The sequence below is a fragment of the Takifugu rubripes genome, chromosome 15 (assembly GCF_901000725.2).
Source record: "Takifugu rubripes chromosome 15, fTakRub1.2, whole genome shotgun sequence".
Taxonomy (NCBI): domain Eukaryota; kingdom Metazoa; phylum Chordata; class Actinopteri; order Tetraodontiformes; family Tetraodontidae; genus Takifugu; species Takifugu rubripes.
In genome coordinates, this window is record NC_042299.1 from 9,535,545 (window position 1) to 9,560,271 (window position 24,727).

Sequence of the window (24,727 nt, forward strand, 5' to 3'; positions counted from 1 at the left end):
AAAGAAGCTCCTGACTGCCATTTAAAACAGATGTTTTTATCATCCAATGGTTCTCCAGATGAATACTTTGATGTTCTAAACTTATAGTTATACAGCTCTGGAGACCCAACAGAGATTCGTTTTGCAACCATAAACATATGAGGCTACATGTTTGAAAGAACTATAGTCATTTTTTCCCCCTGGAAAGAGCAGCCAATGGTCAGTAAAGAGCACATATTTGGCAGATAGACACTGATCCAGAAATCTTGCATTAAATGTGAGATATCTCACCTACCTTTGAGTCTGTTTTAGTGTCTTATTTGTCACATTTCATAGAAACATGTGTACAAACAACCGAAACATAGCATTGTAGACTGGTCACAGGGAGCTATTCATCCATGGGGCATCTTGGAGTCTCCATTTAACTTTGTGCTGTTGGGGGACACCAGACCTGGAGAAAAAAAATCCACTTTGAAGGCGAAAGGTGACGCGGAAAGGACCTGAGCCTTGAACTGATCCATAAGTTCCTCATCAACCTCAAAATGATCAATAACACAAACAGCAAATATATTTGATTCTTTCAATCCATTTTGTTAATTTTGTAACAATTAAATTTAATCCCATAACTCCTTCCTGATACAGTTTTTATTCTCGACTGAAAGGAGGGATGTGAATACTTTCCGCACCACAGTTGATGTCAGGACACCGCGGGTCTCCCCCAGCGCAGCGCCGTCCCCTCCCACTGCGCCCAGGCAGCACAGACCGGTCGAATGTGGGCGGCACAGACCGTCACATCTACGTCAGAGGCGGTTTCGTTATTTAAACTTGATTCGAGAGCGAGAGGAAAGTTTAGTCAGACGGGACAGCGTTGCCTAGCAGCTGGCCAAGGGACTCCGGCTACTTTACGCTGCTTTATTTTCCTGCTCGCACCGAAGAACGCGCAGACTCTCGAGGTGCTCTGCTGCCGGTCCATATGCCAAACATGTCGCAGACCGTTACACTAAAGGGACCCTCTCCTTGGGGGTTCCGGCTGGTGGGAGGACGCGATTTCAGCACCCCGTTAACCATCTCCAGGGTAGGTAATGATCGTGACTCTATTGCTTTGTGCGTAAAGTGGAACAGTACTGGCAGCAACTGGTGCGCACAGAGACGAATGTCGGCAATATCTGGCTAATTAACTGATCTAAAGGGTCGAATATAGTTTATTAACCAGTTAACTATTTTAACGGGAGCCTTGCTGTAAAACTGGCAAATTAAGTGAGCTGTGGAAATTGACAAGACACATATTTTTCTAATTTTAATTTTAATAGATGTGATATTTTAGAAAAGTCCGCGTTTCATAATTGCTTTCATGTGGCAGATTTAGAACAAATGTTGAAATGATACTGTCATATATTACTGGTTTCAATATTCACAAATCTCTGAACTTTTTTGACCTTGGGAATATGGGTCAAAAGTCAGTTTGCTGGCTGTGGATCCTGGCAGTAGCCGAGAGTTGATCCTGGCCAGAGTAAACAGAGTCCGGTGCTGCTGCAGGGCTTAGGGAAGAAATGCATTGGAAAACGGGTGTGTTGGTGCATGTGGTTGGGTGGGGGGGGTGGGGGGGGGGTTGGTGAACGGGAGGATGGCGGGTGGTGGTGCTGACATTTGTTTTTAATCAGCGCTCACTGGCTGCTGAGGGATTCCAGGTGTTGTGCTCAGCTGTATCATCAGCCCCCAAACGGACCCTTTAACTACAGCGCCGCAGCGCTTTAAACTGGTGCTGTAATTCTCAGATTTACAGCAAGTGATCAGCAACTTTCAGAAATGCAGACAGACCCCCGGAAGGTCACCTGAAGTTCTCCCTGAACCTACGGCTATGGCCATAAAAGGAGCTGGGATGCAATGGAAAGACGCTGGGTTTCAGTGTTTGCAAAAACTGACCTCTTTATCTGCAAACTGTGTCAATCAGTGTTCAGAAAAGGCCAAAAAAAATCAGATTTTCTCTACTTCTTTATACCTTCCTGCTGAACACACAGCATTTTGCCAAGTTATATTCCAAAATGGAACAACATAAACAACAATCAGAGTTCTTGTTGAATTTAAGATTGCTGTGGCTTCACAGTGTGCACAACGCATTTAAATATTTACTGTCCTAACTGTGCCAACGTCAAGTTTATAACAAGTTTAAAAAACACCAGTTTATAACAATGAAACTCTGGGAGGATGACATCAGCAAATGTAATCACAGGTTACAGACAGATACGGCTCCCAGTAAAAAAAAGGCAATGAAAGCAAACGGTTGCGAGCGTGCCGCCTGCCTGGGGGAAGATGGGCGTGCTTTGTCTGATAAACGCGAGCTTGAGAATCAGCGGAGGAAGCAGATGTGAGACATAAGCATATTCAGAAAACTATGTCATGTCAGAAGCATAAATACAAACACTCTCTTGGCAGTGAGACTGAGCATTGCCCTGCCTCTTTTTTGTGTGTGGGTCTTTGTAACTGCCACCGCATATGATTTCATTGTCCAAACAAGTCATCGTGTGCTGAAGCATCCGCTGACATGACACAACACACAAGCACGCTCTGTCATCAACAGTTCGGGTAATGTTTGTGGTTTCCAAAATGGATTTTGATCCTCCAAACATCAGCAAATAGAGAGCAGCGAGCTATTTAGATGCTGACTGGGATGTATGGTCGAATTCATTGGCGCTGAAAGGTTGCGGTACCTTCCAAACGTTGCTATTCGTCATGTGGTTGCAGCATTCATGCACTGCATTAAGTGTGCAAGTGAACAATTATATTAAGACGTATGGTGACAGGAAGACATAAATAAAGGGGAAGAGGTTAGTTATATTTGATCTTTTCTACTGCCATGTACAGATTTGGCTCGCTCTTTCTAACGAGTCATGGAAAGACACGACTTCCAGGCTTCTTTGTTTCAACACCTGCACACTGTCCAGGCCTTTTGAATCATAAACCTCTTCTGAATGACTGACAGATGACCCGCCCTCTTTTCTCCCAGTCTTTTGGATATATAAAAGAGTTGACACGGGACACCTGCATTTTGAGGCAGAGAAAGTTGTAAATGCCAGCAAACGAGTTCCAGAGGCAGCCGCTGCCTCTTTGCTTATGGCGATAATGACCGTGGATAAGCCTTTTAATCTGCTACCAGCCTGCAGTTGATGGTGTGTCAACTTGACGGTGACTTGTTGCTCTGATGGTGCGTGCGTGTGGAATAAAACACGTAACTGCATGCATGTATCTGCAGAAGCATGTCGAGGGGGCTTGTTGAATATGGCAGCTGTGCTATAAGGCCTTTTATAGACCCGTGTCAAAATGTGCAGACGAAAGGTGATGTGGGACACTTGTCATCCCTGCCAGTTGGCGGACAGACATCTTGTGGACAGGAATTCACATCCTAGTGTCAACTAATTAATGGCCTGTGCGCTGCCCAGAAACAGTGTCCAGCCTCCTTGCTGGCAACTTCACACCGTCTGTCCTGCTGTGTACTCTGTCTTCATGATCCATGATGGCAAATGGTCCGCTCCCACACAGTTGTACATTTTAGTGGATTTGGGATTGCACAGGCTGAAATCGTATTGCTGAACGCTTTTTGAACAAGTTTCAAACCACACAGTTTTTTTTGTGTGTGTCAGGCATTAGATCTAAAAACAGCAATTAAGAAAAATAATTCAAAGTTTTCCATCTTTTTACTCAACATTTACTTCCAACAAAGCTGTGAAGTTAAACTACATTTTGTTACTAATTTCCCAAGAACGTCATCACCATATCCAAAATCCTGCCCTCCTTGACATATACACAAAGATTTACATGATCATATGCATGGTATATTTAAGGGATTTTCAGTCTCTGTAATTATTCCTGTCTGCAGGGACAATGTGAGATAAAGATGAAGAAAGAGACACAGATGAGGAAGACTCTGCACAGTGTATGGAAACTTTTTCAGGAGTTGCAAAACTCGTCCAGCTCGAAGTTTAATGTGTGTTTATCATTGGAGCATGAAATAAGAGCAAACATAACTGAGATTGCATCAGCGCTCCAACATCCAACGTACTGAGTGTCCTTTGTACCCTTTAATCCGAGAGTGTAGGGCTGTCCACCACATACCGGAGACAGACATGTGACCTGAAGTCTTATGGGTTGTTTCTATGGCACCAACAGCTATAATAGTCAGCTTTAAGCTACTCTCTGGCAGCTCCTTTTCTCTAGGCTAAAATTATGCTATGCTGTAAGTTACATCTCTAGGACAAACTGAGCAAAGGATAACAGATGGTACTTTAAAAGAATTTCCTGTTGTCACCAAGGTTGTGGAGTTGCTCACAGAAGGGCCAGTAAAACAATGCAAGTCCTTGAGGTTTGGCTGAGCTTTTTAAAAGGAAACACAATTTATTAGATCTATTTAAAAGTGACTCTATGATGATTCTTGCACAGTAGAATTACGGTCTCCGGACAGAAGAGTCTGTAAATGACAGAATTGTATTCCTAAAATTGATTTATTGCATTCAAATCTCTGTGTGAAACTGTAGAAACTCCACATTCTTAATGTTCTTGCATTTTTCGGTCATGAGTTTCCTGTTGTTGACATGCAATGCATCGCCCACGTTTGCTTGATTTGTCATATTTTCTGCAAATTTGGTTAAACAAGAATCTGTTATTGTGCAATATAACCAAACCCTGCTGGAAAGAATTTCAGAAAGCCAAATCATTCAGAATTAGACCAAAAAAATTGATTGGAATGGATTTTTACCATCTTTAGATGACGAATGTTGAACACTTCCACTTCCTTTATTCCTCATGTTAAAGATGCACAAATGCATTTAAGAATGCAATCAACTTTCACACGACACTCCCATTTCCTCATGTTCTCATGTACCCTCACATATTTCACCATCGGCTACAGAAATCCTGATTGGCCTTGGCAAGATCAGTCTTTTTGTTTCATTGTGATAATCCCAGACCGAACCTCACACCCAGGGCTTTGTAACGGATGTCCGTCACCAAGGTCATAACCATGGTTCCTATCACACGTCCAACAAGCAAACACATGTTGCCAGGAATTAGTCTCTTTGTTGCCAGGACTCAACACTTCCACCCTGCAGAGAAAATCTCCATTTGCAATTCAGTCATGAGGAAAGACTTTGGAAAGTGACAAACTCTTCTTTAATCATATTTAATACTTTAAACAGGAGGTGGGGACATCTTGATGTTTACATGACTCATTCCTGTAGTTTCTCTCTATCTGAATGTCAAAATGTCATCATTAAAATGACTTAAACATAGAAAACAGACAACTTAATGTGCCTCCATTCTAACAGGGGAACATGCAGCACAATGACACAGAATGTTATCCTGTATTTTCAAAATGATGTTTTTCCACTTTAAGGATTTAAAGCTAGAGCAGCTGCAATCAAACAGCCAACAGTGATGGCATGACGGCAAACTCTGGTTTTTCTCAAACAGTTCATACACACTTACTTTCAAACTAATTTTGTGACTTTCTCACTCAGTTGAGATAAACAACAACAAACCTAAACGTAGCTACAGTGAAACCACAAGTTCCTGGTCTTCAGGACACCCCACGACGACCGTGTGTGACATGCGGTTGGCTTTATTCCAACCACACTATCTGTAAGCATTTAGCCATGCATGAAAAGCCGCTTATGGAAAAGGATGCAACTGTTTATGATCTTGGAGAGGCAGTGGGGTTGTTTTCCCTGTTGTTTTCCACCATCACCATCAAATCTAACATGATGATACGATGCAGCATCTGAGCAATCGTTAGCAAAGATTAGGTAATATTGATCATAATTTCATATCTGTCTCTTAAGTAGTGTATTGTAACATAAAAGATTATTTTATAATCAGTGTAATACTGATATAATGGACTTGATTCATTGGTTGTTTCGGTTCATTTATCAGTTTGAAACAGTTTCCCAGAAGTCACTGTCACATCTTTACAGACATTTTCCGCAATGTCTTTGACCTCTCAGCAGGCAGAGGCTGTAAATTGAAAATTCCACAGCTCGACTCAGCTCTTAGCGCCTGATGGGGCGTGAACTTTTCTGCTCTTTAAAATGCTCCTTCCAGTCTGTGAGGTGGCTCATCTTGAAGGTCCATGACTTCCATCTGTAGATGTTCATATTCATGATCCAGGCTTTTTGTCAACTTGGATTTTGATATTTAATATGTGCAAATGATGTGATTCCAGGTCGCCCATTGTCCCTATCACCATAAATTTTAATGTGCAGCTGTCAAGAAAGAGGCACGACCGGAAGGAGCTCCAAACGAGGTGTCCACAGAGAAATGTGCTTGACAGCACAAATCAGCAGTTTTTGACGTAGAAACACTTCATGAAAGGGAAACCCATCCATAAATTTTATGTTCCTGTATCCTGTTTTTTAGGCTTATCTTCTTTTGAAGTCTTGGTTAAAAATAAAGGTATACAAAGTGTCAGCCTCGAAGCAGTCATATTAAAGAGTTTAGATTTTTACAATTACTGTATGATGATCAAACTCTTAAATGAACAAACAAGCCTCTAAAGATTACAGCTCTTTAATTAAACAAGAACATCCCAGAATATTGCTAATAACAATTGTGCTGTGCTGCTTAAACTGTCATCACTTTCAACAGACAGAATACTTTTGGCATAAATGTTAGTGCAGAGCACAGAAGAAGACCGGAGACATGATGATAGCTGTCCTCTTTACTTCATCGCGAGCCTCAAACCAAAAAAAACTTTTCCCTGCAACATGCTGCCACATCAATGCCTTGCAGTCATTTCCTTTGATGAATGAATGAAAATTTCATCAGGTTTTGCTTATAAAAGCACATCCACACTGCCAGGGGCAGGCTGAGGAATAACAGGGACATTGTACGTGCATAGTCAAGGAAAATTGTTATCATATGTTACTTAGTGTGTTTTTAAAGGTAACGCACGCCCGGTGGGACAACACCGCTCCTCCTTCCTCCTCTCTCCTCATCACCCCAGTGCCTCCCTGTGGGGCTCAGATGTCTGCAGACGAGCGTGCTTCTGGAGTGAGTGATTGCAGAGCGGAACCTGCTCCGTCTTGGAGAGGATAGTCTCTGTAATAGGGGAGACGTCCAAGTGGAGGATAAAAAGACCAAAAAAATGTGTATCAGTGGTACGCAAGGGTCATGGCTCCATTGCAAAAAACTGCCCCAACCATTTGCCAAAATCCGATCGTGCAATTACTGATGAGCCGTATAATTATTCCGTTGAACACATTCTGGTTTGTTTCAAATATTTTGCGCCCTTTACAAAGTTCTTCCTGGCCCCTCACTTCCAACTCTCGTTGTGGGCTTTTGAAAATGTAAACTGTGTCGTCTGCCCAAAAGCAATGTTGCATCAATCGGCTGACAGCTGCTTTTGTTGAATTTGGCCTCTGTGGTGACACTCTTAACCTAATGCCTTTTTTCCCCTCCTTTTTCTCTTCCTTCCTCACTGGCAGTTTGACACCAGTTATAACAACTCTTTCTTTCTTTTTTTTTCTTTCCCCCGTGGCTGTGTATGGATTTTCTGTGTGTATGTGTGTGTGTGAATGAACATTACCTGCAGGTAACACCAGGCAGCAAAGCCGCCCAAGGTGACCTTTGTCCAGGGGACATCATCTTGGCCATCAATGGTGACAGCACAGAGCTCATGACGCACATGGAGGCTCAGAACAGGATCAAAACCTGCACTCAGCAGCTCACGCTCATCGTCACAAGGTATGAAACCACAAAGTTTTTTTAAAAAAGCACCCCTTTCAATATGCCAAAAATATGCCAAAACAGTTTAAGATTGTAGGGTTATGTGGTTATTGGAAGTGCTTTCTTTCGTTCATATCAGGCCATATCAGGGCTGGGTTTGTGCGCAACTACGAGTATTTAAAATTCAAACTCATGAATTCTTTTTTCTAAAAAAAAAAACCCACCTATTTCTTTTATAACTGGATGTTTTTAACTGCCTCATCACATGATGTTGTAATTGCTGGTGAGTCTGTTCATTGTGGCATGGTGGAGTCACAGGGACCGATGACAGGTTTACATGGCTAAAATGATTGAATCTGTACGTACGAGGCTTGCATGTGTATTTTGACCTTTACAAATAGGCTTTAATGGTTTATATTTTACCAGTTTATGAAGTGGAAAATTATCAGCCTTTGCATGGCATATTATTTTAAGTATTTGAGGATGGATGATTTGGCCTTTGCTCAGGGGTTTCTATCAACACAGCAGAGCGGAAATCTGCCCTCTAAGCAGTTAATAACAAATGGAGACAGCGGGGGGAGAACAGGGGAGATAACCGAGGAAAAAATATCTTCAGTTGCTTCCCCACATTTTATTTGATGGATGCCACAGTACTGGAAAGTGTAGAAGAGTCCTGGCGAGCTCTGAAGAACACTGTGTGGTTTCAGGCTCAGTAACATCTGCCAACTGGTGCTGCAATAGTCTCCTTATAGGGCAGAAGACAGCTCGTTCTCGCTCCTGTAATGGTTCTGAGGATGTAATTGACTTGTGGAAGGAGCGTAAATAAGAATGATTCTCGGCAGCAGCTGGATGTGTCCGAAAAATGCAGAGTCACGCAGATTCAAGAGCCACAGATCCACACAGATGTTCAGAATTCATCAAGAATACATCCTGTTGAGTAAACCAGGGATTTATTTTACATTTACGGCATCAAACACAAATTGCTTTAGACATGGGGTTCTCCATTTTATCAGTTCTTGACCATGTTGCAATCTGAGATAAGTTATTTAGGGTTACACCCAGATGGAGAACTAATTTGTCTTTACACATTTTCCATGTTTCAGGCAAACATATTTAATTCTTTGGACATTTCAAGCACAATTTGAGTGGTGCTGAGTGACGCTTGTCAGCAAGAAAAAGTGAATTCAATGAAACTTACTTTGGCTGTTTAGATATTTCCTGACTGTTCCATCCTTACCAAACTCAAATTAATCTCTGGGCCAACTGTAAATAGTTTTCCTGAGTGAATTACTTTTGCATGATGTCAATACAGATATTGTGGAGTCACTCATGCCTCTTCACTGGCTGAAGATGATTCTTTTAAATTATAACCACATGTAAACCATCTGACAGACTTATGCTATTCATCAGGCCTCCTCGGTTACATTTAAACCAATGAGATAACAACACGGCAGTGGCAGAGGAAGGACGGCTGCTGGTATGCGACCTTTCCACACGGCATTGGGTTAATCATAGTGTGAACTGCCCTTCTGCTGGACAGAGGGATGGTGCCATGTCTGAGAGATAGGCATGCCCAGTTGGCTTCAGAGAAGAGAAAAGACCTGTCCGGAAAGCACAGCAACGCAGAAAATGGCAACAAAAACAGACATTTAAAACCCAGAGGTAACATTTAAGCAAAACAAGCTGAGAAATGGCTAACAGAAGGTGGGAAAACAATGGTGGGCAGGTATCAAAATGACAAAAGAAATGGAAAGTGAAGCCAGTAGAAGTTGTGAATCATGGGGTTCTAGCAGCCAACTTTTTTATCCTTATTGCATTGCTGGAAGATTACGTTCACAGACCACAGACAGTTTGGTGTTTCAAATGTTTAAAATGAAATAGTCATGAAACCCAAACTGACTCACTGAAAAATAATATAATATTTCAGTTCTGAGCCCGCAGAAATACTCCACTCGGTCACAGCAGGAGACACGGGAGACCTGTAATTTAATGTTGCTGCAGATGGACAAATATATGAGTCTGCACAACTGTTATGAACCAAAATTATAGTACAAACGCATCTGAGCTTAAAGGCTTGAGGTCTTATGCAAAACAAGCATGATTCTGTAGTGTTTTTGACCTTGTTTCATGTTTCCTCTAAAGACCAGCAAAGGACTTGTGGTCAACATCCCAAATCTAATGAAGTCTAATGTCATTTATGCATCCAAAATATTTTTTGGCAGCATTTCAAGCCAAATCTCCCTTACACAGAATTGTGTTTATATGCACCCAAATATTGGATTTCTCTCAAAATGGCTACCATGTGGAATAGTGACCAAACAAGGTAAGATGGTTTATGCTAGTTTGCATAAGTGCTAATATGCATTGTAATCTGGTTCCACTGTCAAAACATTTGCATGACAAGCATCAACAGTGCTTCCTCACTGCTCTGTCTTGCATGTTTTAAATCTTCAATGCTTTGGAGAGCTCTAAATATACTAATCGAAAAGACCATAAAATATCTTGATCAAACTACAGCTTTGGTGTCAATATATCTTTAAAATAGAGACTTGGATTTTCCCTTTTCAAATGTGGAGTCGTTTTTTTTAAAACTATGTTTCCATCTTTTTACCACATGCATGAACTAATGCAGAAATGTAAGTATGATGGATTCATGGCTTTACATTTTAGAGAACAAAGCAGTGCACTGGCAGGATGACAAATGAAAGAAAATTAAGAAGGGTTAGGGTTAGAAATAGTCAGCAGAAGAAAAAAGGTCACCGCTTCGCTGCGGCTTTTTTTCCCCCCCTCCAAAACCTCCCTGTACTGATGCGGGTGTGTCAACACGCCACTGAAGTGGAACATCCCTCTGTCTGGCAAGAACTTGTATCTGAGTGTGATTTCAGTGTGATACAGTTTTTGATCCAACTGTGGAGGAAACCATTTATCCTTGCTTGCATCTTCTCTTCCATGTTATTCTCTTTATTTGCATTCTTTGACCTCTTCAACCCTTAAACTCCCCCACTGCCGATGCTCAGGCTCCGCTTTTCCAAACATAAAACCCACTCAAGCATTTTCTTCCTTTTATATCCCTCTTTCTTCTCTCTTCCGCAAGCAGTTTCATTCCTTCTTCCAGAGCTTATTGGCATAAACCATGTGGTTGCAGGCCTGAGAGAAAGATGATGGTGGTTGGAACGTGTTTCCAACACTGGCCGGGCTTTTCGGAAAGAGTCCTGCTGGGGTGGCAAGTTGAATCTGCTGAGACATGAGTTGTGATGCTTGAGCTGTGTCAGAGCTCATCACTGTGCGAAGCTCTTCAACTGGAAAAGTGTGCTCTGTTAGAACATACTGGTGTCCCGTTTTATTTCTTTTTTCCTATGACTGGGAAGAAATGATGCCAAGTTGGAAGAAAAGTGGAGTTCAGATGGATTGTCGGTTAAAAAGACAGCTTCCTGAGAATAATATTTGTACATTAAAATATCTGAATGCGAATACACATTTGAATATAAAACCAGACACTGTGAAGTATTTTCCAAATCTAGCTTTGATTTAGGTATGCTGTGGTCGTGATGACAATCAACATTGGTAAAAAGCTTTCAGAGAGGCAAGACAAGTCTTTCCATTTCTCCGGGTCCAGAGTGTGACAGCTGTGTCAGCAGGTAAAGCCCAGGCCATCGTCAACCGCTTCCATGTCAGCTCTTCCAGATGGAGATGTGACCTTACCTGTCTAGAAGGCAAACTGACACTCACCATATTTGACCCGAGGCCTCCTCAGCACGCTTGAGATTCCCTAGAAAGATGTTTTAGAGACAACCGGGCTAAAGGCCCAGATGATCTCTGCTGACTCCTCTGAATCCAGAAGCAGCAGCTCCAGTTCAAGCACCTCCTGGATGTCTAATCTCATCATCAAATCTCAAATCCCAGGATCCCTGTGGTCAGCTGCCAAATGTACAAAGCCCTGTACTTCTTTAACCTCCTCCTGTGAGTGGTGAATCCATTGGTGGATGGAGCAGAGCCCCATGTACTGGAACAAGGCAACCAAGTGGCCTCAAATAGGGCCCTTTCCCAGGCATGGCTCCAGTGTAGGGCCCTGTTAAACAATCAGAGGATGAAAAAATAATTTGTAATGTATTGTAGGGAATTCTCATTATCAGGACTAGTATTGTTGCTGAACAATGTTTAGCATGATAATGTGACTATCCCTCTTCACAACCATAGAAAGTGCACAGGCTGTATGTCCAAACATCAGGACCCTGCTGAGGAGAATTACAGAGTAACATGTTGGGGAAGAGTCATCTATGAAACTTTATTAAAAGGACTTTACCCTTGCTTTCTCACTGTGAGCCAGAGGAATTAGGAATCAGTCTACATGAGCCCAAAGAAACACAGGCCTCCACCTGAGACAAACATAGAAAGCGGCTTCCAAAGTACCCAACGCAAACACAACTTTTTTACCAAATCCCTTCCACCCTCTGCTCCTTAATCCATTCATTTCATCTTTTCTCTCAGGCTCTTCCACGGGCTCTTTTTTGTGGCTGTTTTTAACTGAACATCAATGGTCTTTGAGAGGCTGCAATGTCGAAAAGGAGGGAGGAGGTATGAACCTCCCACTGTTTCCCCTCCTGTCCACTGATCTTGTCATTATCCAGATTTTTCCAAGTGACCCTCTTTCATTCTGTTGATGAGACCTCCATAACTCTTCTTAAAAAGGTGATTATCTTCCCCTACTCTCCGAGGAGACATCTTTTCAACTCCTCTCACATTACAAATAGCATTGGAATGATGCTTTCTGGGACGTGAGATAAATTTGCACTATTTTTGAGTGATTTCAGCAGGCTGGACCAATGAAGTTAAAAGACCTGAAGTGACCCCGAGAAATATTCTGTGATCAGATCATTTTAATATGAGAGCCCCTGGTTTTGAAGGCATTCGTCTCCTGCTTTGCTATGAACATGGCGACCCAGAGCAGCCAAAGTCAACTCATTCACTGCTGCATGAACCAAATCTCCTTATTCAGGAAATGAAACCTGACAGCGGGAGGTCAGGCTCAGGGAGTCATATGACCAAAATTGAGAAATAAAAATGGTAGTAAGGATTAACCAAGACACCCAAATCATATATTCATTTATTTTGTGTCGAAGAGACTGAAATGTTACTTGAGTATTCCCCAAGGATTCATTGCTCATTTTTTTGTTGATTGGGAGTTTTTCCTGGATGAAAAAAGAGACATTTCCACTAAAGGCTGTGTGTCTGTAGGTATTTGACCAAATTAAAAAATAGGCAGTTTGAAGAAAAGATCTCAACCTGATATTGAAGTTGCTCATTTGAACTTCCTTATTCCCCAAAAGAGATCTGGCTTTCATTTTTGTTTGCTGGCATTTATTCCTGGGTAGATGTTATTATAGGAGGATCAGCAATAGTCCAAGATGCAGCCATGTTCTACTTTTCTCAGAATAATGGCAATTTATCAGTAGGGTTTTATTTTTTTCCAAATATCTTTGTGAATTCTGGTGTGCCCTGATCTATAAGTGGCTATTCCTGACCAAATGTGAATAAAAATATCCATAGCCAACTAATTATACTAGAACACATTACTCACTGCATGGATATTCACTGAAGACATGTTCCAATTGGATGATAAATTATGTTGCTTAGCACTATCCACATAGAAAATAAAGAGCAGTGGGGAAGATTTAAAGACAAATCCTTCAACAGGTTGATGGCTGTGTGGTAGCACTGTCTGATGTGGACAGCAGCATCCTGATCCCTCACAGATGGCCCTGATTCAGTGCTGGGGGTTAGAAACACAAACCCCATGTAGCTCAGTTATTTTGCAGGGGCAGCCTGTTATGTGGGGTTTGAGGTATTCCTGAAGAGTGTCATTCCTAAAGAGATTTACTATGATGTCCTCTTTTGCACTGACCTGCGGGATAATGAGTTCAGCAGCCCAACGCTGCTGGTCTGTCTCTCTCACTTTTTCCAAACGGCTCTCTGACCTCATTATTATGGACGGATGGTAAATTTCATGTTTTTGTCTTGCACACTTTAAATGTCAACTAGAACAGTCCACTTCAGACGGGACGGTCGCATATTTCAATAATCTGATTGTGTGGTTACCATCGAAACCAAACAGTCTGAAAACATGATTTTTTTTTCTGTGAGAGGGCCACTGCGTAGATTTACTATCGCTTTTCCACCAGACATTTGGCACCTCATAAGAGGGTCCTTGATAGCAACACCTCGTTGGTTCATATCTGAAGCGTAGGTTCAGCTCAGCCTGATGACCTCACCCCCTTTAGACGGCTCTCTATGGGCCACACTTGCTTAAATGGGTTCAAAGTGGGGCACAGAGGGTGGAAGGACAAAGACTTGCATGGGAATTTCTCATCTTACTCTTCTGGAAGTTGAAAGCTTTCCCACATAGCGGCCAACACCATGGCAACAAAAAACTGCAAAGGAATCAAGGAATTCCCCTCTGATGTGGTTAATTTATGCAAACTGCCACCAAAGTGTAAAGTCTGAGAGTAAAAGAGGAATCCAAGTGAAGCCACGCTTGGTTTTGCTATAGCATATCGCTTACACAGGCTAATAATTCACATGAAGCCCTGCTATTGCAGGATCAGTGGGGCACTCAACAGTGTGGTAACCAATGTTATTTTTCATCATTACTGCTAGTCAGTAACTCAGTTAGTGCAACTGGAATCAATTACTGATACTTTAAACAGAAGGCGGATACCAGCAATTCAGTGACCACTGTAAAGAATACATATAAGATAATGGATTTTCCAACTGGATAGTTTATACAGTGGATTTATGATGTGATGATGACTTTATCTGCATCTTTGTTATGGCAGACCGTAATCCTATTCCTACTGTGAAAACCACACATGCACACAAACATGTACACAGCGCTACTGAATGCAAAATAGGATTTGTTCCCAGCTGCCAGGTGAGTAAACACAGACAAGAAGTGAGACTTTAGCGTAGACTTGATTGCACTACTCAAAAGCTTTATATTTCCCATGAACTAACATCCCGTCATGGGAATATTGTCTTTCAGAACGGGGACAGGAGACAGAGTGTGGTCGCCAACGCTTAGCGAAAATGGCAAGACAAGTCCTTACACGGAGCCTGACTCACAGGTAACCGCAGATTACTCTGGATTTACAGGGGCTCAGGTCAAAAGGGTGTCATCACACTTCAATTTACCCACCTACAGTGGAGGTAATGACAGCAGATTTAATGTTAAGATTTAGAAAATAGTCTTTTGATTAACACTGTGATAACTAATTAGTGTTTAGCTGGGACAATATTTGGTGAGGTAGGTATGATATGGTTATATTAAGCTTTGGGAGCTCTTAAGTTAGATTTATCAACAACGTAGCACAAGACGGTTCCACGGCACCTCGAAAATACAGTTTGCAGGGTGTGACAGGCAAGTCGGTTTATATCCGACTCAGCATCCATGGTAACAGGAAAACACTCTATTCTGCATGTATGATAACACTCACATGATTTGTAGTGAGATAATGTGTGCAGTCCGCTGGAATATTTTGCAATAATATCTTGATTGTTCTCCAGTCATACGTTGCTGCCAAATGTAGCAGATGAGCCTTCCTGACTTTTCCAGCGCTGGAAAGTCAACACTTTTTTTGTGTGCGGAGAGAATGGGAGTTGTGTGTGCAGGGTGAATATCGAGACTTTATGAGGGACAATGAGCCTATTGTGGCTCAGACGTGTGAGTGTCCATTTGTCAGTACTGTATTGTGATAGTTCATAGGATTTCAGACTGACGAGCGTCTCACCGTCTTTAATGTGGAGGGCCATCTTTGTCTAAAAGGGCTGATAAGGAAACAAAGAAGTAAAATGTATCTGTCCACCCATCAGTGGGCGTTTCACACTTTATAGTAGCGTATTGTATTCTGTGTCTAAGGCAAAAGTGAAAGAATCCTTTGCTGATTCATTAGGGGATTATCTTTCTGTATTTTCGGTAAACACAAGGCCAAGTGCACACATCACCAATATTCAACTACAGTGTCTTTAGTTGGAAAATACTGGGACAGATGGTGTGTGTACATAAATGTTCTGTGAGATGGAATGCAAGCGCTCCGTGCCACCATGAGCCAAAAGTCATTAAAACATTTTTATGTTCTCAGTTCCTCCCAGACTTTCTCTCACCGCTGGCAAATTTGCTCTTTAGATTTATTAGCGATCCACAAAGACTCAGACCCAACAGCTTTTTAGGGCGCTGTTTCATGCTCGTGGCCTCTGATGCCGGTTCAGCATGTTGAACTGACAAAAACAACCCCACATCTTTATTAAGCCAAGCAACACAACATCTTTTCCTTCTTACATTTACTAAGAGTTTGTCCCATTTAGGTAGGACAGTGAAGATCATATGGAATTTAGAGCGTGCAGAATATCAAACTTCAAAAACGCGGCACCAGCAGAACCAGAGGAAACATTAGCTACAAATGTTTAGGCAAACATAATCATATCTGACAGAGGGCCTTTGTGAGTGGGTAATCTGAGTGTCAAAGGAACGTCTGGTCTGCTCCTTTCTGTCAGAGTCTCCCATTTGCCACTCTGTGTCTTTGTAACATCTTATCCAATCTTTCTAGCCGCTCACTAAAATGGTCTCTGGCGTCTAGTTTAATAAAGAGGCCCTGGACAGCTGGGAACTGCCAATCGAGCGCGGTTGAAGTGGATGCTTCTGAGCATCAAAGGAAGTAACATCCGTTCCATGGGGTCGCATTAAAGATCCATGACTTACTGTGTCTTTGTTTCCTGCAGTATTCAGATATCACCGGCGGGGGTACTTTGTCACATCACAATGCTCACAGAAACACAGAAGCTGTGAGTCTGTGTCACTTTGGCGAGATTTCCGTAACAATGATCTAGTTCAGTAAAACGTAATCTGGTATTTATGTCAGCAAATTTTGGCCTGTAACTTAAAAGGTTTGATATTGAGGCAGCCATTTTGTGGCTATTGTGAGTGTTTTTAAATACACTTATGCATCATGTCTTTCCGCTGATATCCTGAAAGGACGCAGTCTTAAAGACTAGCATTGTCCAATTATAAAAACAGGCTGCACTAGGGGATGGTGGGACCCAACAGCATGTATTTATGTACAAGACAAACCTGCTGAAAAATGGTCACACACTTTCCAGTCCAGTGAGTCTGTGGTATTTAGCATCACAGACTTTCGCCATTAACTGAAAATATTGCATCAATACAGAGGAAGGGCACAGCTTGTTTTTGTTCTCAGGAACTCCACGTAACACCTCCAAAATAATTAAGAAACCAGTGACGACATCCGGGATGTTCCATATTAAATATGGAACATGTGCTTTTTTTTTCTTTTTTTTTTTATAAAAAGACAATCGTGGACTCCTGGAAATTTCAGTCTCACTTGTGGGAATTAGCCGCAGAGCAGGAAGCCACAGATGGAACCTACTGTATGAGGTGTTTCCTTTCAACGTGGGTAACACAGGAGGCCAGAGAAGTTATGAGCACATACTCCATTGTGGATATAAGTAAGTACATGAATGTTCCATCAGCTTGGGGAATTCTTCAGAATTTTACTTTCCAAAAGTCTGTACTCTTTACAAGGCTGTCAACGGACTTGTTTCACATAACTTCCAGAAATAGAAATGATTTGGTTGGCAGGAATGAGATAATGATAAGGTGAAAAGTCAAATGTGAATTGTGTAGATTTGAGAAATGCGCCAAAGTGTAGGCTTGGAAAGACAAACGAGTTGTAATTAGATCTTTCACACAGCATCCAGATTAGAAGCAAATACTTTGTACTGTAAGGGGATCTCCAGGCTTTATCCAGGAAATAAAGTCCTCTGTGTCAGTACACACATTATTAGTTATTGAGACTCTTTCAGTGACTTGCATCTTTGGAATTCACCCCTCTGTAAAACAAAACTGAAAATGATGTTGACATTTTTCATGAAACCATGCATCAGCATGGTAAAAATAAAATTCAGAGGAAACATCCCCCTTTGCCTTACGAATCTCAACATACTGTACATGTGTCATTCCTACTAATAGAACTTTTTTCCCTGCAGTATTGCAATACCACTGATGACTGACACGGGCTCCCAAAATGCCTTTCCTAAATTACAGCTTCAGAAAGGTGGGAATAGCCTATGGTCAATGTTCAAGAGAAAATAATATTCTTGGCAGCAATATCTGAATGTCATTGATGAAGGCTACCCCATCATTACCATGAAAACTTCTGGTTCGTGATGTACGTCATAGAAGTTTCCAAACTAAAGCCCAGGAGCTAGCAGCTGTACAAGCTAATGACAACATGATGTGACGGATAATGTCCTTGTATGATCAAATAATCGTCATTCCTTCAATGGTTGGAATTATAATGGTCAAGAAACAGTTGCTTCTAATCACATTAGGGACATCCACTGTTTGAATAATGTAACATTTAAAAGATTATTTGAGCTCATAATTTGCACATTTACCCGGTCAGTCATTTGGAATTCCTGGTAAAAAAAACATAAACCTTTAAATCGCTGCCCTTTGACCCTCCTTACTTGTTTTTTTGTGTTCACTAATCAGCCTGTGATCCTCAGAAATGTCCAACGAGGCCTCTGAACATTTCTTCATCACCCTGCTATGCTAAGCTGTCAGTCTATGGGGTCAGTAGGAGCAGTTTGGGGTAAAAAGATCCTCAGGGAATGCAGCCATCCAGGCTCATTCAGATCGACTGGATAAGAAGGTTTATGGTTATTGCCATGCCCATAATTCTATCCTTTGTCTGGCCCTGGGTTGCAGGAATAGTGAACGCTTTCAAGTTGAATCCATATACGTGATCTTAACTCCCTTAACCTGCTGTATATCACCCTACCTGATTTTTGAGGGGAAATGGGAGAAAACAGAGGTAGCTGTCAGCCATTTGCTGTCTTGACTTTTGTGTTGCCTCAGGTATTTATACATACACAAATCCAACTGTTATTTTGAAAATCTCTGTAATTGTGCAGTTGAAACTCTATCATCCAACGCTGATTACTGAGATCAACCCTGTGTCAGGGCCACCTTGCAATATTTGAGGTAGGAGGGGGGCTTTCAGATGCGATTATGCTCTGATCTGCTTTGCAAGAAGAAAACTCTCAGAGGGAATGTCAGCTTGTGTGGCTAGGTTAAATACCTTAGTTCTTAAAACAAGTACCAGATGCCTGATGACTAAAATCCATAATTTGGCTCTTCCGGGTGGGATGTGAGGTTTCATCTCACTCTATATTATCAAACAGCACAAATAAAATTCAGAGGTTAACATGCTGCTGTATTACATCTGGTCTTGTACAAATGTCATTTTGCAAACTTATTAATTTTGTTATGCTCTATCCATAAAAATGCTTATTTCTACAGCCATAACTGGCTAGATTGTTTTAAGTACTGTAAATTTACCTCATCATTACTGTTATTGGAAGAAGATCTTTATGGAATTTATCACATATTCAACTAAGTCTTGAGCTCTTCAAAACATCTCCTTCCCCCAGGCAGGCTCACGGCCAGAAGCCCTAAAAATGTAAACATTTTCCTCTTTCCATCCCCCCCAAACCCTCACACCTCCTCTGTGGCCCAGCTGTCTGTCCTCCTTAGCCAGACAGCCACAGTGAGACCCAAACAGCTTCAAAAGGCTAGTTTGTGTTTGGTTACTAGTGCAGAGAGCCGTGTGAAAAGCTTCATTTCAAAGGATTAAAACCTGTGGTGGTGGAGGAGATGGCGCTGGCGGTGCAGAGGTCTCAGTCTGATTTAAAGGCAGACATATGATTTCACTTAATGCCCTCTACCCTTAACCCCTAAACCCCTCGGTGACCAAACTGTGGGTTGGGGGCTGAGATTCCAGAGGTGGAACTTCACCCTGAAGCCCTTATTCATCAAGATAACTTTTAGTCAAGTTGATGGATGGGAGAACTTGAATGTGCTGCAGTTAAAGGGCAGAGCATATAAAACAACCTCAAGCACAGTTAAACGGACATGCATGCAAACTTTCCTTTCTGCCTTTTCTCGTTGGTCCCTTTCTTTGTGTCCTTGCCATTTTAATTCTCCGATACACGGCCAGTCATCCTGAACCTTTAGCCATGCTTGGTTACAACTGTGAAAAGCTCAGTGGAGTCAGTTGGTAGACTGAATTTTCAGGTTGTCATTTAGAAGGTGCATTTAAAAAGAAAAAAAAGTTACTTTGTTAATATTTTGTCCCAAAATTTGGGGAAACTGAAATGCTGAATGAGATAATAAGGCCAGTGTGCAAGTTTCCAAAAGAATGATTCAATCAAGACATTGCTTTGAGCTATCTTTAAACATGGAATAATGACCAACAAGTGCATCATTCATTCAGACTATAGGCCGTTATAGGCCTTAAATGTTACCAAACTGGCTTTTTTTTCTTTTTAACAACTGCTGCCAGATGTGATGTCTTGCACAGAAAGCACAAATGTATCTGTGGAGCAGACATGCATGCTCAGGGAAATAAAGCAATAACCATGAAAGTTTCTGCTGAAGGTGATGATTTTAAAAAAAGAGTGAATAATTGTGATTCTGCTCCACTTTACAATATTTCCAGATGCACCAACACTTTGACAGCTTTCATGAATAACACCTTCTGAGTTCTTCTTGTGCTCTCCAAGCCCAAACAGATCAAGTGGCATCTCTTGAAATGGTTTATGAGTTTTCACAAAGCTCCTCTGGGACCACAAATGCCTGTATGCAACTTTTGTTTCACACATGTAGTGATACTTCCAAAGCCTGTAAACAGACTTTGATAAAGCACTCAACTATTCCAACATTTGCGCCAGTGGTTCCCAGCCAACATGTTCCGCAGCATGCACACGATTACACTTTTTATTCTCTTATGGACGTTTGCATGTATTAAGAAGGGATTAATGTGTTTGCTGTCATGTCACTGCAGGTGTGTCTCTCCGAGAATATGCCCCAAGAGGGCTTTATAACCTTTATACTCTGAATAGAGACATTAATAAGTGTGTAGTGAGTGAATAATTGTGTCTTTTAGAAAGTAATAAAGGCATGTAGGGGCAGTGATGTGCATGTCTGTGTACTGCTTTTGAATGGATGCTCAGAAAATAGGACTAATCAAGCAGCTACAGGTTTGAGTAGGTCCTTAAAAAAATACAGTACTTCGAGGGAGGCCGCTTCACTTCATCACCATCACCTTAGCCTCAAATAAATGTTAAAACATCCCATCAAACATACAGATTTAGTGGAATAACAAATAGGGCTTGACCTGGCCTCAGTCAGACTGCTGTTCTCCAGACTGTAACCATGAATCACATCAATCAGCAGGGCTCCGAGGGCCCCCGGAACCATCCATCTTGACTGCGGGATCATTTTAGGGCACAGTCAAAGGAGGTGGTTGAGTCTCTTTAATCCCACCTGTCTTAATCACTTAAGGTGGGACAATGACAAAGCTGAAGGGCTGTAAAATGCTGATTAAAGAAAACCAAAATATCTGTTTGGGTCACCGCTTGTGTGGTCTCACCAGGGACTGAGCTCCCTGCTGAAATGACAGGGGTGCTGTCGACCACCTCATGAGGCTGGGATGTTTTAACTGACCCCATAACTCGGACAGCAATCCAGAAGGTCACAGATGGCAGGCTGGCTCATAAACCGCATGCCTCGCGTCCTGCAGCATAAATAAGTAACAAGTTAACTCTTAAACAAGTCATCTCAGCTCAAATATTTACAGTCTAGAGTTATGATGATGTGCAGCCATGTTTAGTTGTTCTGAAGTGGTGGCCAGCTGACATTTAAATTCAGAGCCCTAGAACATTATCAGTGGCGGTGACATCATCAATAGCTATGCAATTAAGCTCAGTCTCAGCAGGAAGGACGAACTTGGCTGACGGTGGGTATTATCACCGAGTCACGCTGATAGCTGGGGTAAACATGGCCCCATGGGGTTGCCGTGGAGCTGGAGGGCATTGACCCCAGCACAAGCATGCCTGCTGATTTTTATAGTGTGTGTCATTGCATGCGCGCCACACTAGCGCAGCAGATTCCTCTGAATAAGCTCCAGAAGAAAATGGCGTGGCAGCCATTTACATCAAAGCAATATTAATTTGATCTTTTGCAGCCACCCTGCCCTGTCAGGCTCAATCTGTACAAGATGCAGAAACTGAAAAAAAAGAAAAAAAAAAACCTATGCGTTTATATATTCTGCAGTCTATTTGTATTGTCTGAAACATCTGAAGGAAATCTATGACAAGCCTGGTTACAATGGAGGGAAAAGGCAGACAGAAATGTGGAAACGTATGTTTCTGATCTTGCACTGTAAAGGTATTTCGGAGGAACCTAAATTATACCCACCTTTCTCTGTGTTTAGAGTTTCCGTCCCATCACCAGTGGTTACAGCAGCCGCAAATCCTCATACACTCCGGAGCCCCAGCTGCCGCCCCCTCCACAACCCACTCACCTGAACAATGGGCACCCAAAACCCAACAACGGCCACAGCTATGGGTATGGGAATGGAACCGGACACTCTCAGTACAACAACCCAGCAGGGCTTTATGCTCACAACGGCAGTAACGGGGACAGATCCCTGCCAAGCAAGATGGGAAGCCTTAGCATCAGTGCTACACACAGGTGAGGGTGGGACTTTCTATTTGATATTTAACATTTTAAAAACATCTTTTAAGTCATTTCCTTTTCCTTTTTTTGGTGATATTTCTTAATATTCATAGTGAACAGGTGATGAGACTGAACTTTTTAGCACCGGTAAGACCTGATTTCAGGAAAGATACTCAAAAATAAGATTGAACAAACATTTCAGATGGCTGTAACTACAGCAGAAAGATGTGTCAGGGCCTTGAAAAGCCATATATAGGACATGTCCCCCTGGTGCAGCCTTCCCAGGACAGGTCTGTTAATCCGGGTGAGGCAAATACAAAATACAGATGGCTCATTTCCTGTCACATTTTATTCTGCTCAATTGACTTTTGAGCTCATTAAGCCTCCCCTGACCTTCTTGTCAGCAGCCGTGCTCCTCTTCCAGAGGACTGACCGTATCAGATGGATGAACCGTCAGAACTTGATGGGTGGATGAACATGCGTAACCATGTTCATGGAGCTCTTATTAGGTTTCCTGCCTTGACTGTAGTGCTCCCTTCTCGCTCTCTGCAGCCTCTGAAGGGAAAGCGATGTCTACATGTGTGTGGGATGTATCATAAAATATAGTTGAGATGTTCTGTCCGTTGCCTCTCCAGCCCAGAGCCACCGCTGCACTCCCCCGTGGGCCGTAATGGCTTTGATACGAAGTCAGACGTCTACAAGATGCTGCAGGACTATGTGGAACCGGTTTCTGAACCCAAGCAGTCTGGCTCTTTCAAGTATCTCCAGGAGATCCTGCAGGCTGAGGATGGAGGTATGGGTTTGCTTTTAAGTTTACAGTAAATATATGAACAGAATAGGTGCAATTACTTTTTTTAAACCAAAAGCAAAAACTGTTTTATAGCGACAAGCTCAAGAATCATTTCTGAAAAATAGTTAAAGTTCTTATTCAAATCTTAAGCCTGACAGCTACGTAATAAGATTATACTATTAAGCTGCACTCATAACTGGCCATTTATTGTTACTTTGGTCTACTATAAAAGACAAAACTATATCTTATTACATTATAGAGAACAGTCATTTATCCCTTTTATTCGAGTAAAGGAAGGAACAATGTCAGGGGTATCGCTAAAATCGCCGCACAGGCTGTTTCTTTTTTGAGCTTCCACATTTAACTGGAATAGTTTTCCATTTATAGAAAGAGACAGTGACTTTAGAGAAGAGAGAGAAAAGAACGAGAGCGGAGAGCAAAGATTACTTTAAATAGCTGACACTGGAGGACTGAGGGAGGGAAGATTTGGTCAAGCAATTTACTGCAAAACAACCCCGCTCAAGATAGTAAAGTGAGAAATACGGTTTTCCTGTCTGCCATCTGACTGCTAGGCATTCCAGCATTCAAGGAGGACGGTCACGTGATCCTGACAGAGACGAGTAAATGTACCTGAATGTAAGAAAAAGTGAAAAGATTTTAATTTGTAGCCAATCTTTACCACATTTTGGTGCGATTAATTGAGAGTGGTAGGTAATGTATGGGTCAAGCACACGTTACTATGGACACAGTGAAGATGGAGACACCTATGATGGGGGGCTGATCAGCAGGATAAGCCTTGAGAGATGCTTCACTGTGACAGTTGGGTTTATTGTCAAATGAACCTGTTCTTAGTGTCCTCAATTATGGTCCAGCTAAACCTTGCTCCTTTGATTGATCTATGATACACAGAAAGTTCAGCACTCACGTCCGAGTCAGATCTTCCTTTTTTTTTACATGTATGGTTTCTCTCAAAGCACCACAGTTGTTCCTTTTTTGAAGGTGAACACCCCTGTGGAGGCCATGTTGACGTTCAGGGCCTTTTAGAGTTAAAGCAAACAAGGGTGTCAGTTTACCCAGAATTCCACAGATTCTGGCATTATTGGATGGAGGAAGGGTTAAGCTGTTTGCAGCAGGTTAAGTGATGCAGTATGTCCAGTATGTCAGGAGAGCTTTCCCACTTTGACAGAGGATTTTAAATTAGGTGTTTTTTTCATTTATTGTAAAGTCATTTGCTCCGTTGCCGTAGTGATACTAACCTTTTACATTTTTAACTGAAAAGGTACAGTACGAAAATAATTTTCTCAGACATTCATTAGCAAAAAATGCTTAGAATTCATTTGAACTTTAACATAAACTATTACTTAGTGGATTCACAAATATTAGTTCCCTAACTTTATTCTGTTTTATGAAATGTATAGGAAGAGTCCAATCCTGGGATGTTTGAGGCTGAGACAACAGTGAATGTGGAGACATCAACCCACTTTTAGTGAGGGAGGCTGGGAAACGTGTGCCGGATGTCAACTAATCAGACTGCTGTTATTAGCTGTTTCTGGCTGCCTCGTGGTCTGTGTAGCATCTGCTGGCACGTCATCAGTGGGGGGAAGCGGATTCACTGCTGTGCTAATCAAGATACTAACCCCAGTTTCACAGTT

The 24,727-nt window shown here is 41.9% G+C and overlaps 1 protein-coding gene across 1 annotated transcript in view; it reads left to right on the plus strand.

Annotated features, from left to right (window-relative positions):
- Positions 1 to 821: 821 nt before the first annotated feature.
- Positions 822 to 24,727, plus strand: part of pdlim4 (PDZ and LIM domain 4) — a 28,018-nt gene continuing 4,112 nt past the window's right edge. Inside the window, exons 1-5 of the mRNA XM_003970942.3 lie at positions 822 to 1,054; positions 7,559 to 7,710; positions 14,732 to 14,813; positions 22,041 to 22,300; positions 22,921 to 23,078. Of these exons, the coding sequence (XP_003970991.2) occupies positions 953 to 1,054; positions 7,559 to 7,710; positions 14,732 to 14,813; positions 22,041 to 22,300; positions 22,921 to 23,078 (754 nt within the window). The 5' untranslated portion in view covers positions 822 to 952. The remainder of the gene's footprint in view (positions 1,055 to 7,558; positions 7,711 to 14,731; positions 14,814 to 22,040; positions 22,301 to 22,920; positions 23,079 to 24,727) is intronic.